Genomic DNA, 15,829 nt, shown 5'->3' with positions numbered 1-15,829 from the left:
AAGACAGAGTCTTGCTCTGTCATCAGGCTCCAGGCTGGAGTGCAGTGGTGCAATCTCGGCTCACTGCAACCTCCCGCTCCCGGGTTCAAGCAATTCTCCTGCCTCAGCCTCCTGAGTGGCCGGGACTACAGGCACATGCAACCACGCCCAGCTAATTTTTGTATTTTTAGTAGAGGCAGGGTTTCACCATGTTGGCCAGGATGGTCTCCATCTCTTGACCTCGTGATCTGCCCGCCTGGCCTCCCAAAGTGCTGGGATTACAGGCGTGAGCCACAGGGCCCAGCAACTTTTTTTTTTTTCTTTTCTTTTTTTTTTTTTTTGAGATGGAGTCTCACTCTGTAGCCCAGGCTGAAGTGCAGTGGCACAATTTTGGCTCACTGCAACCTCTACCTCCCATTCCCAGTTCAAGCAATTATCCTGACTCAGCCTCCCGAGTAGCTGGGATTACAGGCACGCGCCACCATGCCCAGCTAATTTTTTAATTTTTAGTAAAGACAGGGTTTCACCATGTTGGCCAGGCTGGTCTTGAACTCCTGACATCATGATTCACCTGCCTCGGCCTCCCAAAGTGCTGGGATTACAGGCATGAGCCACTGTGCCCAGCCTGCTCCCAGGTCTTGAGAAAAACTCAACCAATATTCAACCAGACAATTTTTTAATCTACCTATAAACTGGAACCCCCACCCACCCCTTCAAGTTTGCCTGCCTTTCTGGACTAACCCAGTGTAATTCTTTCTTTTTTTTTTTTTGAAATGGAGAGTCACTCTGTTGCCCAGGCTGGAGTGCAGTGGTGTGATCTCGGCTCACTGCTCTCAAGGAGACCAAGTCCAGGAGATGAAGGTTGCAGTGAACTCTGATTGCAGTATTGCATTCCAGCCTGGACAACGGAGAGAGACTCTATCCCCACCCCCTCACAAAAACCAATTCTGTAATAAACCATTGTTTTGTGTGTTGTATTATTCTGTCTTTTCCCGTAACATAAAAACATGATGTGGTAAAATATGGTCATTTCCTTCCATTTTATATTCTTAGAGGTTAACGATGTACTTCTATCATTGACTGTTTCCTACTAACCAGTGAAGGGTATATGTTTCATGACTACTTTCATATAATTTATGTTTCACCTGTTACACAATAAACTTGAGGCATATACTTATGAAAAAGAAAATCTCTTGGGGCTCAGCTTTTTCCATTGGTAAGGTGGGTGTAAACAAAATGCAGGTTGGTTGTTCAATACATATACAGTCCAACAAGAGCGAGGCCTGATATTAAAAAAGTGAATTTATTGCTAGGTGCAGTGGCTCATGTCTATAATCCCAGCACTTTGGGAGGCCAAGGCAGGTGGATCATAAGGTCAAGAGACTGAGGCCATCCTGGTCAACGTGGTGAAACCCCATCTCTACTAATAATACAAAAATTAGTTAGGTAGTCCCAGCTACTCGGTGGGCTGAGGCAGGAGAATTGCTTGAACCCAGGAGGTGGAGGTTGTGGTGAGCTGATATCACGCCATTCTAGCTTGGATAACAAGGGTGAAACTCAGTCTCAAAAAAAAAAAAAGTGAATTTATTGCAATGGTCCTTTGCCGCCCGGGTTCAAGTGATTCTCCTGCCTCAGCCTCCCAAGTAACTAGGATTACAGGTGCCCACCACCATGCCTGGCTAATTTTTATATTTTTAGTAGAGATGGGGTTTCGCCATGTTGGCCAGGCTGGTCTCAAACTCCTGACCTCAGGTCATCCACCCGCCTTGGCCTCCCAAAGTGCTGGGGTTACAGGCATGAGCCACTACGCCTGACCCGAACCAATGTATTTCTTAAATGTTTTTGATTGAAGTCTCATGTCTCCCTAAAATGCATAAAACCAAGCTTTCCTGCGACCACCTTGGGCACATGGTCTCAGAATCTCCTGAGGGCTGTGTCACAGGCCATGGTCACTCATATTTGGCTCAGAATAAATCTCTTTAAATATTTTAGAGTTTGGCTCTTTTTGCTGACAGTGGAAAGAAACTAACTGTTAGGGGTTTTATGCCAGGTCATTTCATACATATAACCTTCTCCTAGTGGGAAGAACTGACCCTGAGTTTGAATCAGGATTCGGTCGGTGTGACCTTAGATAAATTATTTGATATCTTCAGGCTCAGTTTTTTCACGGGTAAAGTGGGTGTAAACGAAATGCAGGCTGGTTGCTCGTCACATGTACCATCCAACAAGAGTAAGACCTGATATTTAAGAAGTGAATTTACTGCAAAGCTAGTGTGAACCCCGAAAATCTGAGACAGATCCCAGTTAATTTAGAAAGTTTATTTTGCCAGAGTTGAGGATGCGTACCCGTGACACAGCCTCAGGAAGTCATGGCGACATGTGCCCAGGGCGATCAGTTTGGTTTTATACATGCTAGGGAGACGTGAGACATCAATCAACATATGCAGATGAACACTGGTTTGGTCTGGAAACAGGGGAAGACTCAAAGCAGGGCCTACAGGTCATAGGTAGAAAAGAGACAAATGGCATTCTTTGGAGTTTCTGATTAGCCTCTCCAAAAGAGGCAATCAGATAGGCATTTATCTCAGGGAGCAAAGGCCCTGAGCAGTTCCCGGCTTACTCTTCCCTTTACCTTAATGATTTAGGGGCCCCACGATTTATTTTCCTGTCACACTAGCTTGAGGAGGGGCACACAGGGTCCTGCCTTCAAATGTGCTGCTTCCCCTCTGGAGCAGAAAGGAGACACTTTGATAAAGTGAGAAGGGTAAAGGCAGGGGGTCCCACTGCTAGTTTGGTGCCTTATTTACCAGCCAGTCGAGTTGGCACCTTCCTGGGCAGAAGTTGTAAAAGCGGCCAAGTGGGAAAAGGGCGTGCTTTTGCTGTGCCCTCCTAGTGGATGAGTGTCCCCAGACAACCCAATGAAGTGAAAGTTCCATGGTGGGCATGCCTTGGTCTGCAAATCTGTCAACCCTCAGGGAGAGATCTGTCATGGAGCACACAGAAGAACTTGTCTGCAGGGAGTGTCTGGTGAGGAGGAGGTGAAGGTTATATTTGCATTTCTGAAGGGCTAAGTAGAAAATAGGGAACAGGGGAAATGGGGAGAGAAGATGACTCATTTGGGGGCACTCAGTTACATGAAGACTTATAATATCAGCTGACCTCATGACTGCTGTGAGAATTAAATGAGATAATGCATGCAAAATGCCTGGCATATGTTAGAAATCAATAAATGGTGCTGCAGTTGTCATTATTCCTATTTAGGGTTCCTGAACGTCCCTGGCCTCACTAGAAGCTTCCTGGCCTCACCAGCTTTCCAGGCACCCTACTAACAGGTTCAAAATCACAGACTTAAACATAACAATGGGATGCAGGATCTGCTTCACAAGCTATCACTCATAAGCATCCCAGCTCAGAACATGTCATCAGCTCAGGATTGACATCCTATCACAGCCCCTTCCCTCATTCTTCCACCAAAAACCTATGTTTAGAGCTGCTTCTGCAGAATTAGGAGCAGAACCTGATCCGTCATGAGCAGAAGGACCTAAAAATTCTTACAAAGCCTCTTGGTTCAGTGCATCCACACCCACTCAGTCATGACCTAAAAATAGTTTTTCTCTAGGGAGAGACCTAACTAGAGATGTGTGTATGTCATGTCACAGTGACAGAATGAGAGCTCGGATTGCTAGAGGTTTCTCAGGATCTGAATTCTTCCCCCACTACTCTCCCACCACATCCCCAGGGCAGGCACAGCTGTACTAGCACAGCCCGTCCTCCTCCTCCCCCTTCTTCACAAAAAGCACCCCACACACACCTGAAACACCAGGTTCACCAACAACTACACTCCATCCTCCAAACTCACCACCCTCATCCCTGTACCTGATTCTCATTTGACAGGTTATCTCAGTGGGAGAGGGACAGCTTCGATCCCTCGCCAAATCCCACACTTCTCTTGGGGACATCTCAATGCCTAAACAGACTTAAAACATTCAACTTTATAAATTGCATTGGATTCATCCTCCCATTTCTCAGCAGACTTCAATGTTGAACACACCCATAGCCCAACCAAACTGAGTCCACTAGACTATAAGCACCCTGAGGACAGAGCCCATGTCCACCTTGCCCCACCCGCTCCTTAGTGACCACCATAATGCAGGGCACGAAGTGAGCCTCAATAAATATTTCTCAGTGAATGATGAGCAAATACATTCTGATTTTAGAGAAGGAGGGGAAGTCTGTCCCTGTTACAGAATCACTGGATTGATGCATATACTCCAGAACTATGCTGTTCAATATGGTTATAACTAGCCACATTTGGCCATTTAGATGTTAAAAGTAATCAAAATTAAAATCTACTATATGATCTAGCCATTCTATTTTTAGGTATTTACCCAAGAAAAGTTAAAGCATGTGTCCCAAGATTCGTATAATGATGTTCATAGCAACTTTATTCAAAATGGCTGCAAACTGGGAAAAAGTATTTATCCACAGATGAATGGATAAACAAACCGTAGCATATCCGCACATGGAATACTGCTGGGTGATAAGGAGTTAATTACTGATAAATACAATAACAGATGAATCTGAAAATAATTATGCTGAGCAAAAGGGACAGACAAAAAACGGTAAATACCGTAGGATTCCACTTGCATAAAATTCCTAAAGACGCTCAGCATCATAAAATGGGGTAAAAGCAAAATTCTAAAAATTGCAAACTATTATGACTGAAAGCAGGTCATTAGTTGTCTGGGGATGGGTGGGGGCAGGGAAGGGCAGGAGGGAAGGATCACAAAGATGCAGGAAGAAATTTGTGGGGGTCCCGCATGTGTTCACTGTCCTGATTGTGGTCACAGTTTCACAGGTGTGTGTCCACATACCAAAACTTACCAAACTGTACCTTTTAAATATGTGCAGAGCATGATACGTCAATTACATCTCAATTTAAAACAAGAGTTAAAAACACTCAGTAAGTTTAGAAATTCAGTTCCTATGTCACGCAGCCACATTTCAAGCACCCAATAGTCACATGTGATTAGCGGCCACCATGTTGCAACAGCACAGGTATAGCACATTAACATTACTGTAGAAAGCTCTGTTGAATAGCACTGCTCTAGAATCACAGAAAAACAGAGGGGCAAGGGCCTTGGAAGCTGTCTGCACAATCCTCCACAAGCATAAATCTGCAAAAGTACAAGAATTCTGGGCTGTCCCTGGGACCCCACACCCACACAGGCCTCGGGCCACACTATGCTCAGCCCCAGCAGGACTCACCCGGCTGCTTGGGCTGTCAGTCCCACCCCTCTGTGCTCCATTGTCCTCTGTTTTCCACCTTCCCTCCTCTGATCTCTCCCATGCCTGAGGAACAACAAACTAGGCCACCCTGACCCTGAGTCTATGGCACTGCCCTGCTTCCACCCTCCTCTCACAGGCAAAATCCCTTTCACCCATTGCAATTAGTTCGTTCTCACATTGCTTGTTTTGAGACGGAGTCTCACTCTTGGCGCTCAGGATGGCATGCAGCGGTGTGATCTCAGCTCACTGCAACCTCCACCTCCCGGGTTCAAGCGATTCTCCTGCCTCAGCCTTCCAAGTAGCTGGGATTTGTAATCCTTCCTTCCAAGTAGGTGGCACCTGCCACCACATTTGGCTAATTTTTTTTTTTTTTTTTTTTAGTAGAGATGGGGTTTCACTATGTTGGCCAGGCTAGTCTTGAACTCCTGACTTCAAATGATCTGCCTGCCTCAGCCTCCCAAAGTACTGGGATTACAGGTGTAAGCCACCTCGCCCGGCCAAGAAAAAAGGATTAATTGGCTCACAGTCTGCAGGCTGTACAGGAAGCATGGCAGCATCTGCTTCTGGGGAGGCCCCAGGGAGCTTCCAATCCTAGTGGAAGTCGAAGTGGGAGCAGGTGCATCACATGGCTGGAGTGGGAGGAAGAGAGAAGCTGGTAGTGGCTCAGTCCTAGTCCAAAAGCCTCAAAAGTAGGGAAGTTGACAGTGCAGCCCTCAGTCTGTGGCCAAAGGCCTGGGAGCCCCAGGCAGGCCACTGGTGCAAGTCCCCGAGTCCAAGGCCAAAGAACTTGGAGTCTGATGTCCAAGGGCAGGAGCAGCCACAGGAGAAAGATGGAAGCCAGACTCAGCAAGCCAGCCCCTCCCGCCTTCCTCTGCCTGCTTTGTTCTAGCAGCACTGGCAGCTGATTGGATGGTGCCCAACCCCATTGAGGGTGAGTCTGCCTCTCCCAGTCCAGTGACTCAAATGTCAGTCTCCTCTGGCAACACCCTCACAGACACACCCAGAAATCATACGCTACCAGCCATCTAGGCATCCCTCAATCCAGTCGAGACACCTGATATTAACCATCACATTCATTGATTTATTACATTTTGGATTTCATTGTCTCCACTTGACCAACAAATTCCCGCCTGAGGTCGTCAGTGCTATTCCAAGTGATCCAGCCACTGGACATGTTTCAGCCCTTAAGTTACTAGATTTAATTTTTTTTATTTTCAATATGTAAACCTTCAAACAGTCCAAAAATCAAAGCAATCTAAAAAGACAATGAATATCTCATCCTCCTGCTCCCACTGTACTCACTGTCTGTCCCCCTATAAGTAACCACTTGTATTAGCTTCTTGAATGTCTTCTTCTAGAGTTTACATCCCCAAGCCTCTTCTCCGCCCTTACACACACAAAGGAAAGTGCAACACACACACCTCCTGCTAGCAGCTTTGCCCTGTTCACTCCAGAACCTATCTCAGCCTTTCCCAGGGCAGGACTGGCAGAACCGCCTGCAGCTCCTGTGCAGCTGAGTTCTCACCATCCCTGACTGTTCTGACTCTGTGACCAAGGCGTTCTAGAGACCCCTCCTTGCTTCAGTGCGTGTGCTCTCCTGGCTCTCTTCTCACCTCTCTGACCACGTCCTCTGGCTCTGCCACCTCCTCCTGCTCCCTAAATGTTGGAGCCCTCCAGAGCCCCATCCTTTCTTCTCACGCCCCATGCTCATCTGGGGAGGCTCAGACCTTGCTGGTGAGGGCCCCTAGGGAAAGCGTAGCAGAAGGAGGGAGACTGTTTTCATCTAGTACAAGCTATTTGAGTTGCCAGGGAGCCATCTGACTCCACTGTTGCCACCATGGGCATTTTCACTGCTGCCAGAAAGAGAACCCAAGATGGAAGAACTGCAGAACAAAGGCCAGTTTGTTTTTGTTTTTTTATGGGCATCCTTATAGATTCCTATATTCCCGGATTTGGAAAACCAGGACCTTTGCTTTCCTGCTAATCAGAACACCAAAAGCAACTAATAAAATAAAGAATCACAGAAAAGAGTCAGCACGGTGGCTCAAGCCTGTAATCCCAAAGCTTTGGGAGGCCGAGGTGAGTGGACTACTTGAGATCAGGAGTTCGGTGATGGTGGTGTGATGCCACTGTTTGTAATGGTGGCGGTGGTGGTGGTGGTGGTGGTGGTAATGGTAGCAGTGGTGATGGTAGTGATGGTGATGGTGACGGTGTAGTGGTGGTGGGAATGGTGATGGTGGGAATGGTTTTGGCAGTGGTGGTGATAGTGGTGGTGGCAGGTGGTGGTGGCGATGGTGGCAGTGGTGATAGTGGTGGTTGTGGTGATGGTGGTAGTGGCGGTGGTGGTGATGGTGGTGGTGGTGGTGATGGTGGTAGTGGCGGTGGTGGTGATGGTGGTGGGGGTGGTGATGGTGGTGGTGGTTGTGGTTGTGGTGGTGGTGGTGATGGTGGTAGTGGCGGTGGTGGTGATGGTGGTGGGGGTGGTGATGGTGGTGATGGTGATGGTGGTGGTGGTTGTGGGGGTGGTGATGGTGGTGGTGGTTGTGGGGGTGGTGATGGTGGTGGTTGTGGTGGTGGTGATGGTGGTGGTGGTTGTGTTGGTGGTGATGGTGGTGGTTGTGGTGGTGGTGGTGATGGTGGTGATGGTGGTGGTGGTGGTGATGGTGGTGATGGTGGTGGTGGTTGTGGTGGTGGTTGATGTCAACTGGGAATAAAGGGCAAGAGTAGCAGCTGTGACTGGGCTTGATGTGGATCAGCCTTTGGGCTACCTTAGACAAGCTCTCTCAGTTCCTACATTTACACAGTGGGCTGCTGAGTAATATACCAATACAATGTGACCAGCACATGACAAGTACTCAATAACTACCTGTTTTGCCTCTGCTCCTAACCCTCCCCATTTCCCAAGTATTCCTCCCCCAGCTAGGGCTAGCTGTGCTGGTGGCCAGATGGGTCTGTGGAAGTTCAGTGTTGCTAGTGACTTTGCACCCTCTGCTGTCGTGCTTGCACCTCTAGCTGGCAAGTACCTGGAAGCTGAAGCCCCAGGGAACCACTTAATCTTAGCAACAATTAATGGTGTTGTTCATTTTGGATGCAGTTATTCTTCATAAACCAATGAAAGAAAATAAATATTCCAGAAATTCCCAAATTATAGAAAAACTTCTATTCAATAAACAGAAGACAGCAAAACCAAAGAGGAATCATATCTAATAAATTCTGCTAAAAAATGTGGAAGAATTGACGAGGAAAAATGAAAGTTGATTCATATCTTTCACTTCATGCTACAACAAATTCTAGATTCCGACATCCTGTGGAACAGTATAAAAGACTAAGTAGGGGAGGCATAAGAAAGCATTTTGGAGCAGCCCGGCACAGTGGCTCTCAACTCTAATCCAAGCACTTAGGGAGACCAAGGAGGGAGGACTGCTTGAGGCCAGGAATTGGAGTCCTGCCTAGGCAACATAGTGAGATCTACAAAAATTTTTTTTCTGAAATGAAGTCTTGCTCTTGTCCCCCAGGCTGGAGAGCGATGGCACAATCTCTGCTCACTGCAACCTCCGCCTCCTGGGTTCAAGCCATTCTCCTGCCTCTGCCTCCTGAGGAGCTGGGATTACAGGCGCCTGCCTCCATATCCAGCTAATTTTTGTATTTGTAGTAAAGATGGGGTTTTACCATGTTGGCCAGGCTGGTCTCAAACTATGCCCACCTTTGCCTCCCAAAGTGCTGGGATTACAGGCATGAGCCACCACGCTCGGCTGAGATCGACAAAATTTTTAAAACTTAGCTTGCCGTGCCTGTAGTCCTAGCTACTCAGGAGACTGAGGCCGGAGGATCGCTTGAGTCCAGGAGGTTGAGGCTGCAGTGAACTATATATGGAGTACTACTGAACTCCAGCCTGGGTGACAGAGTGAGTCTCTATCTCTAAAAATATATAAATAAAAATTTGAAAGTTTTGCTCAAATATATTGGAAAAAATCTGCATATGATATCCCTATCTTGGAAATACACAGCATGCATTTGTCTCTTGTTCACAGCTGTATGGGCCCCGAGAGCCCCTCATGGTAGGTGCTCAATAAATATTTTCTTCAATGAATAAATTACTATCGTTAATGTTTGTTAATTACTGTAATAAAGGAACGGATTTATTTTTGTCTAAATATCTTCCAAATTTATTTGACCATGGAACTCCTTCAGAAAAGTTTTAACATCCAAAAAAATAAGAGAAAATCAGTTTGGAAAAGACTCTTTAGAAAAAAACAAATATATCACAACTTGGGAAAAAATACGTGTAATACTATGGGTAATAGAAAAAAAATTAGAGTTAAAAATGGAAAACAGTAACAACAAGAACATTCAAGTATATTTCAAAATAAAATAATAAAAATTAAGATTAAAAAATAGGCTGGGCATGATGGCTCACGCCTGTAATCTCAGCACTTTGGGAGGCTGAGGTGGGTCGATTATTTGAGGTCAAAAGTTCGAGACCAGCATGGCCAACATGGTGAAACCCCGTTTCTACTAAAAATAGAAAAATTAGCCAGGCATGGTGGCGGGTGCCTGTAGTCCCGACCACTCTTTAGACTGAGGCACGAGAATCACTTGAACCCAGGAGCTGCAGGTTGTTGTGACCCGAGATTGCGCCACTGCCCTCAAGGCCTGGGCAACAGAGCAAGATTCCAGCTCAAAAAAAAGTAACCATTATAATGTGAGAAACCGTGACGACCTTGACAGAAAAAAAAAAAGAGATCAAATCAACAAGCTCTTTAAAACATACCGTTTTAAAAGTCTACCACTGAATGACAGGAACGCACTTTGACGCGTTCTTGGGAGGCTGTCAATTTGTGCAGTCTTTCTGGAGAACAATCTAGCAACATTCATAAAACAGAGCATTAAAATAGTTGTATCCTTTGGTCAAATTATGCCTCTTATGAAAAATTTCCCCAGGGAATTATTAAAAGTTAATTGCAAAAACCACAATTACTTTTGCATCAACCTAATAATTCAAGGGCTAAAAAAACAAGTTTGCATAGGGCAAGAACGCTCAGGGAGAGTAGAGGGAGGCACGCCCTCTAGTGGGGAGAATATGAATTACCTGAAGGTGTTTGGGGTGTGTTTTTGTTTTTGTTTTTTTGCAGCCTACACCTACTTTCCTTCTTTCCCAAGATTCCGATTTCTTCCCTCACTCTTGCCTAATTCTACTGGTTAGAAATCCAACTCTACCCTTCCATCTGTAGCTTTTTAAAACTTTATAACTGAAGTGTTAAATGTATTTTTAAAATTTATTTTAAATATATTCCCAATCTCTGGCTTCATTCTCCAGGCCTAAATGTACCATTATCCTAACATTTAGCACTATAAAACGTCTTGCCTGTTTTGGCCTTTATATATTATTATGATTATTTTATACCTGGCTTCGTTTGCCCAACATTATGTTAATAAAATCCATCCATCCATATTGTTGCCATATGTAGCTGCAGGTTCTGTCAGATTGTTTGCTTTTCCGTGAGATATTTCATTGCATCAATAGACTGCCATTTATTTTTCTAACCTATTCTTCGTGGCCATTTGAACTGTTTCCAGGTCTTGCTATTACCCGCCAATAACACTGTTATAAGCAATCTTGTATGCTACTTAGCGTCCATGTACTCACATATTTGTTGGACATACACCAAGGAGTGAAGTTGCTTTGACATAGAATATACCTGTGCTTTAACTTTTTTCTAGATAATGCTGAACAGTTTTTCAAAGTTGTACCCATTTGCGCTTTCTCCAGCAGTGCACGAAAGTACCCAATGCCCCCTATTTTTGCCAACCTGGCAGGCTGCAGTGCAGTGCATCTCTTTGCAGTTTTATTTTCCATATTTCCCTTGGGCAAATTTAAAAGTGGGGGTACGACCTCTAGTGGGTAAAATTTGAATTACCTGAAAGATTTTACCCTCTAGTGGGTAAAATCTGAATTACCTGAAAGAATTACCTGAAAGATTCTTCTCAGCGTATACGGCCTTCCTGGGCTTTTCCTCCACCTTCTCCTCCACCAGGAGTCTCGAGAATAAAAAGTTGAACATCTTTCATACATTTATTATCCATTTGATATTCTCTTTTAGAAATTGCCCCTTTAAGGCCGGGCACGGTGGCTCACACCAGTAATCCAGCACTTTGGGAAGCCGAGGCAGGTGAATCACGAGGTCCGGAGTTCGACACAAGCCTAGCCAACATGGTGAAACCCCGTCTCTACTAAAAATACAAAAATTAACCAGGAGCAATGTTAGGCGCCTGTAATCCTAGCTACTAGGGAGGCTGAGGCAGAGGTTGCATGAGCCAAGATGGCGCTACTGCATTTAAAAAAAAAAAAAGAAAGAAAGAAAGAAAGCAAAATAAACTGCCCCTTGAAGCCTCTTGCTTATTTTTCTTCTGTTTGTCTTTTTTTCTTTTTTCTTTTTTTTTTTTTTTGAGACAAAGTTTCACTCTTGTTGCCCAGGCTGGACTGCAATGGCGCCTTCTCGGCTCACTACAACCTAACCTCCTGGGTTCAAGCGATTCTCTTGCCTCAGCCTCCCGAGGAGCTGGAATTACAAGCATCTGCCGCCACCCCCGGCTAATTTTTGTATGTTTAGTAGAGTCGGGGTTTCACCACATTGGCCAGGCTGGTGTCCAACTCCTGATCTCGTGATCCGCCCTACTCCGCCTCCCAAAGTGCTGGGATTACAGGTGTGAGCCACCGCACAGGCCTTTCTACTGATTTCTTAACAGCTCAATCGCTAAGATTTTTTTATATTAAATTGTAAGAGTTCTTTATAGATTCTGACAAAAGCGTTTTATCAGTTACACGTGTTTCTGCACACACCTTTCCACCTACAACTCTTAAATCACCTTAAACTCGTAAACTGATTTTCACCTGTGACAACACGAGGCTCAATCCACCTTCAATTTTGTCATATTCAAAATAGACCAGGAGATGGCGCTCTATCATTGCGTGTGAGCCTTACAGGCCTTACTGGAATTTATACCTCCCGAAGCATTTGCAAGGGATGCTAAAGAGATATTAAACTTTAACCACTGTAAACAGATAGTATACAGCTTCAGCTGGGCCTCTTGGTGAGAACATATTAACTTTTTTTTTTTTTTTGAGATGGAGTTTTGCTCTGTGGCTCAGGCTATAATGCAGTGGCACAATCTCTGCTCCTTGCATCCTCCACCTCCTGGGTTCAAGCGATTCTCCTGCCTCAGCTCCCGAGTAGCTGGGATTACAGGTATCTGCTGCCGCATCCGGCTGATTTTTGTATTTTCAGTAGAGACGGGGGTTTCACCAAGTGAGCCAGGCTGGTCTCGAACTTCTGACCTGGTGATCAGCCTACCCTGGCCTCCCACAAAGTGCTGGATTATAGGTGTGAGCCACCGAGCGCAGCCTTCCTACTGATGATGTTTTTTAACAGCCCAATTGCTAAATTTTTTATATTAAATTGTAAGAGTTCTTTATAGATTCTGACAAGAACACTTTATCAGTTACCCGTGTTTCTGCGCACGAGTAACTGATAAGCCTTTAGCCCTATAACTCTTAAATCACCTTTAACTCAAACTGATTTTTACCTATGCAAACACGAGGCTCAATCCAACTTCAATTTTGTCATATTCAAAATAGACCAGCAGATGGCGCTCTAGGCTTGCGTGTGAGCCTTTCAGGCTGCGTCTGAATTTAAACCTCCCAAAGTATTTTGCAAGGGATGCTAAAGAGATATAAAACTTTCAACCACTATAAACAGATAGTATACAGCTAGAGCTGGACTGCTTGGTGAGAACATCATATTAACTTTTTTTTTTTGACGGAGTTTTGCTCTGTGGCTAGGCTAGAGTACAGTGACAAAATCTCTGCTCACTGCAACCTCCACTTCCTGGGTTCAAGCGGTTCTCTTGCCTCAACCTCCCGAGTAGCTAGGATTACAAGCGTCTGCCGCCACGCCCGGCTAATTTTTGCATGTTTAGTAGAGTCGGGGTTTCAGCACATTGGCCAGGCTGGTGTCCAACTCCTGATCTCGTGATCCGCCCTACTCAGCCTCCCCAAAGTGCTGGGATTACAGGTGTGAGCCACCGCGCCGGCCTTTCTACTAATTTTTTAACAGCTCAATCGCTAAGACTTTTTTTTTTAATTGTAAGAGCTCTTTATAGATTCTGACAAAAGCGTTTATCAGTTACACGTGTTTCTGCACAAACCTTTCCACCCATAACTCTTAAATCACCTTAAACCCGTAAGCTGATTTTCACCTGTGTAAACACGAGGCTCAATCCAACTTCAATTTTGTCATATTCAAAATCGACCAGCAGATGACGCTCTATCATTGCGTGTGAGCCTTACGGGCTGTGCCTGAATTTAAACCTCCGACAGTATTTTGCAAGGGATGCTAAAGAGATATTAAACTTTTAACCACTATAAACAGAGAATATGCAGCTAGAGCTGGGCCACTTGGTGAGAACAACATATTAACTTTTTGCTTCTTGAGACAGAGTTTCGCTCTGTGGCTCAGGCTAGAATGTAGTGGCACTATCTCGGCTCACTGCAACCTCCGCCTCCTGGGTTCAATTGATTCTCCTGCCTCAGCCTCCCGAATAGCTAGGATTACAGGTGTCTGCCGCCACACCCGGCTAATTTTTGCATTTTTAGTAGAGACGAGGTTTCACCACCTTGGCCAAGCTGGTCGTGATCAGCCCTCCCTGGCCTCCCAAAGTGCTGGAGTACAGGTGTGAGCCACAGCGCAGCCTTTCTACTGGTGTTTTTTAACAGCCCAATTGCTAAATTTTTTATATTAAATTGTAAGAGTTCTTTATAGATTCTGACAAGAGCACTTTATCAGTAACACGTGTTTCTGCGCACGTGTAACTTTTTGACCTATAACTCTTAAATCACTAACTCTTAAACTGATTTTCACCCGTGTGATTAGGACGCTCAAGCCAATTTCGATTTTTTCGTATTCAAGATTGAACAGGAGTTGGCACTCTAGCCTTCCGTGTGAGCCTTCCACAGGCCGTGATTAAATTTAAACTAAACCTCCCATAATATTTTGCAAGGGATGCTAAAGAGAGTAAACTTTCAACCACTATAAACAGGTAGTATACAGCTAGAGCTGGGCCTCTCGGTGAGAACATCATATTCATCATTTACGGGGAAGTGACTGCTCAAAATAAAGAAATAAAAAGATCTTTATCACAAGGCAGGAGGCTGGGGTGAGGTTGCTCAGAAACAGGTGAGGATCGAGTTAGAATCCATGGAAACGTGAAGTAACCTGGGCACTGATTAATAAAGGGAGGAACTGCCGCACAGGCCCTGGGACAGCTGTTCACTGTTTCCAGGGCATCCGCCGGCGCAGGGTCTCAGGAGTGGGTAGAACGGGGCTTTGATATTTTTCCACCTGCCTTTTCTCAGTCCTCTTTTTGGTTTTGTTTTCATTCATTATATTTTGTGACTGCTTAAAATTTCCGTTCTCCAAGCACCTCCCCTCCCCCTGCCTTTGTTGAATGAATGAATGGATGGCAAGGTCTTAGCCTTCTTGAGCTTCAAAACCAGTGCACATAAACCCACACTCTAAGGAAGACCCTACAGGAGAGCCCTACGTGTAGAGGAGGCTCCTCAAGGAGGGGGCCCAGGAGGGGGCCTGGCGGGCTGGGCTGGCCTGTGCTTATGAGAGAAACTGAAGGTACCTGTGGCCAAGGGACAGGAATCGGGGGCCAAGGCATGCTGGGGGCATGGTAGGAATACGACCCCTTTTCTCCAGCCTTCACAAGCACCCGGCAGGAGCCACTACGTGGACATCGTGAGTGGTTTATCAGCAAGAGCACAGGAACATCAAGCCACAGATTCCTCTCATTTCCTGGGGTAGCCAAGACGTGGGTTTTACTGCTCTGAGTCACCACCTGATGCCTCCAAGGCCTAGTGCAAAGAGGAGCACATGCAGAATGTAGTGAATGACGTCACTACTGCTGTTCATTCTCATTGTCCAGAAATGGCTCCGGGCTGAGTTGCATCCCCAAAGTTCTCCTGTTTTACCTCCGTTCAGACACAATGCAGGCCCCCTGCAGCCCAGCGGAATAAAGAGATGCCTAGAGAATAAAGAGGGTGTGGCTTTCTGTTCTCTTGTTTTCTTCACTGGGGATGATTGAGCAAGCCCACTATCTGAGCAATGCGGAAATTCCAGCCCTCACAGGGCTTGACACCTTCAAGGGGAAGGACGTTGCACCGTGAGACTTCTTTATTCCAGGGTTGCCAGGGTAGGTGTCGGGGGCTGGGTTCTGGGCTGGCCCCAGGTCTCCAGGTCCAGGCCAGGAAAGGGCGGGTCTGCTGAGTGAGAGGGGCTGCCCGGGGTCAGCAGAAACAAAACCCTGCAGCGCTGGGCTGTCAGTAAAATGCTGGCACCTCTCCCGGGCACCTCTCCTGCTGGGTAACAACACAGGAGAGGAGGCAACAGGACCCCCAGGCCTGAGGTGGCCCTCCCGGTGTGTCCCCAAGCTTCCTGACCCCTCCTTAACATTTGTTTCTCCAGGCCACCCCCAGCCCTCCTCTCCACATAGCTGTGTC

General features: G+C 46.0%; 1 protein-coding gene across 3 annotated transcripts in view; it reads right to left on the bottom strand.

Moving 5' to 3' along the window:
- SLC30A4-AS1 (SLC30A4 antisense RNA 1) overlaps positions 1-15,829 on the bottom strand; it is a 49,192-nt gene that overhangs the window by 11,534 nt on the left and 21,829 nt on the right. For 2 of the 3 annotated variants that reach the window (XM_078334169.1, XM_078334168.1), the window contains exon 4: positions 11,240-11,307. The exons of the other annotated variant lie outside the window; for it this stretch is intronic. In XM_078334169.1, coding sequence (XP_078190295.1) covers positions 11,240-11,307 — 68 coding nt within the window. The remainder of the gene's footprint in view (positions 1-11,239; positions 11,308-15,829) is intronic. 3 annotated transcript variants of the gene reach the window in all.

This window comes from Callithrix jacchus, chromosome 8 (assembly GCF_049354715.1).
Source record: "Callithrix jacchus isolate 240 chromosome 8, calJac240_pri, whole genome shotgun sequence".
NCBI classification, from domain to species: Eukaryota; Metazoa; Chordata; class Mammalia; order Primates; family Cebidae; genus Callithrix; species Callithrix jacchus.
This window is presented reverse-complemented; position numbering and strand designations above follow the sequence as displayed.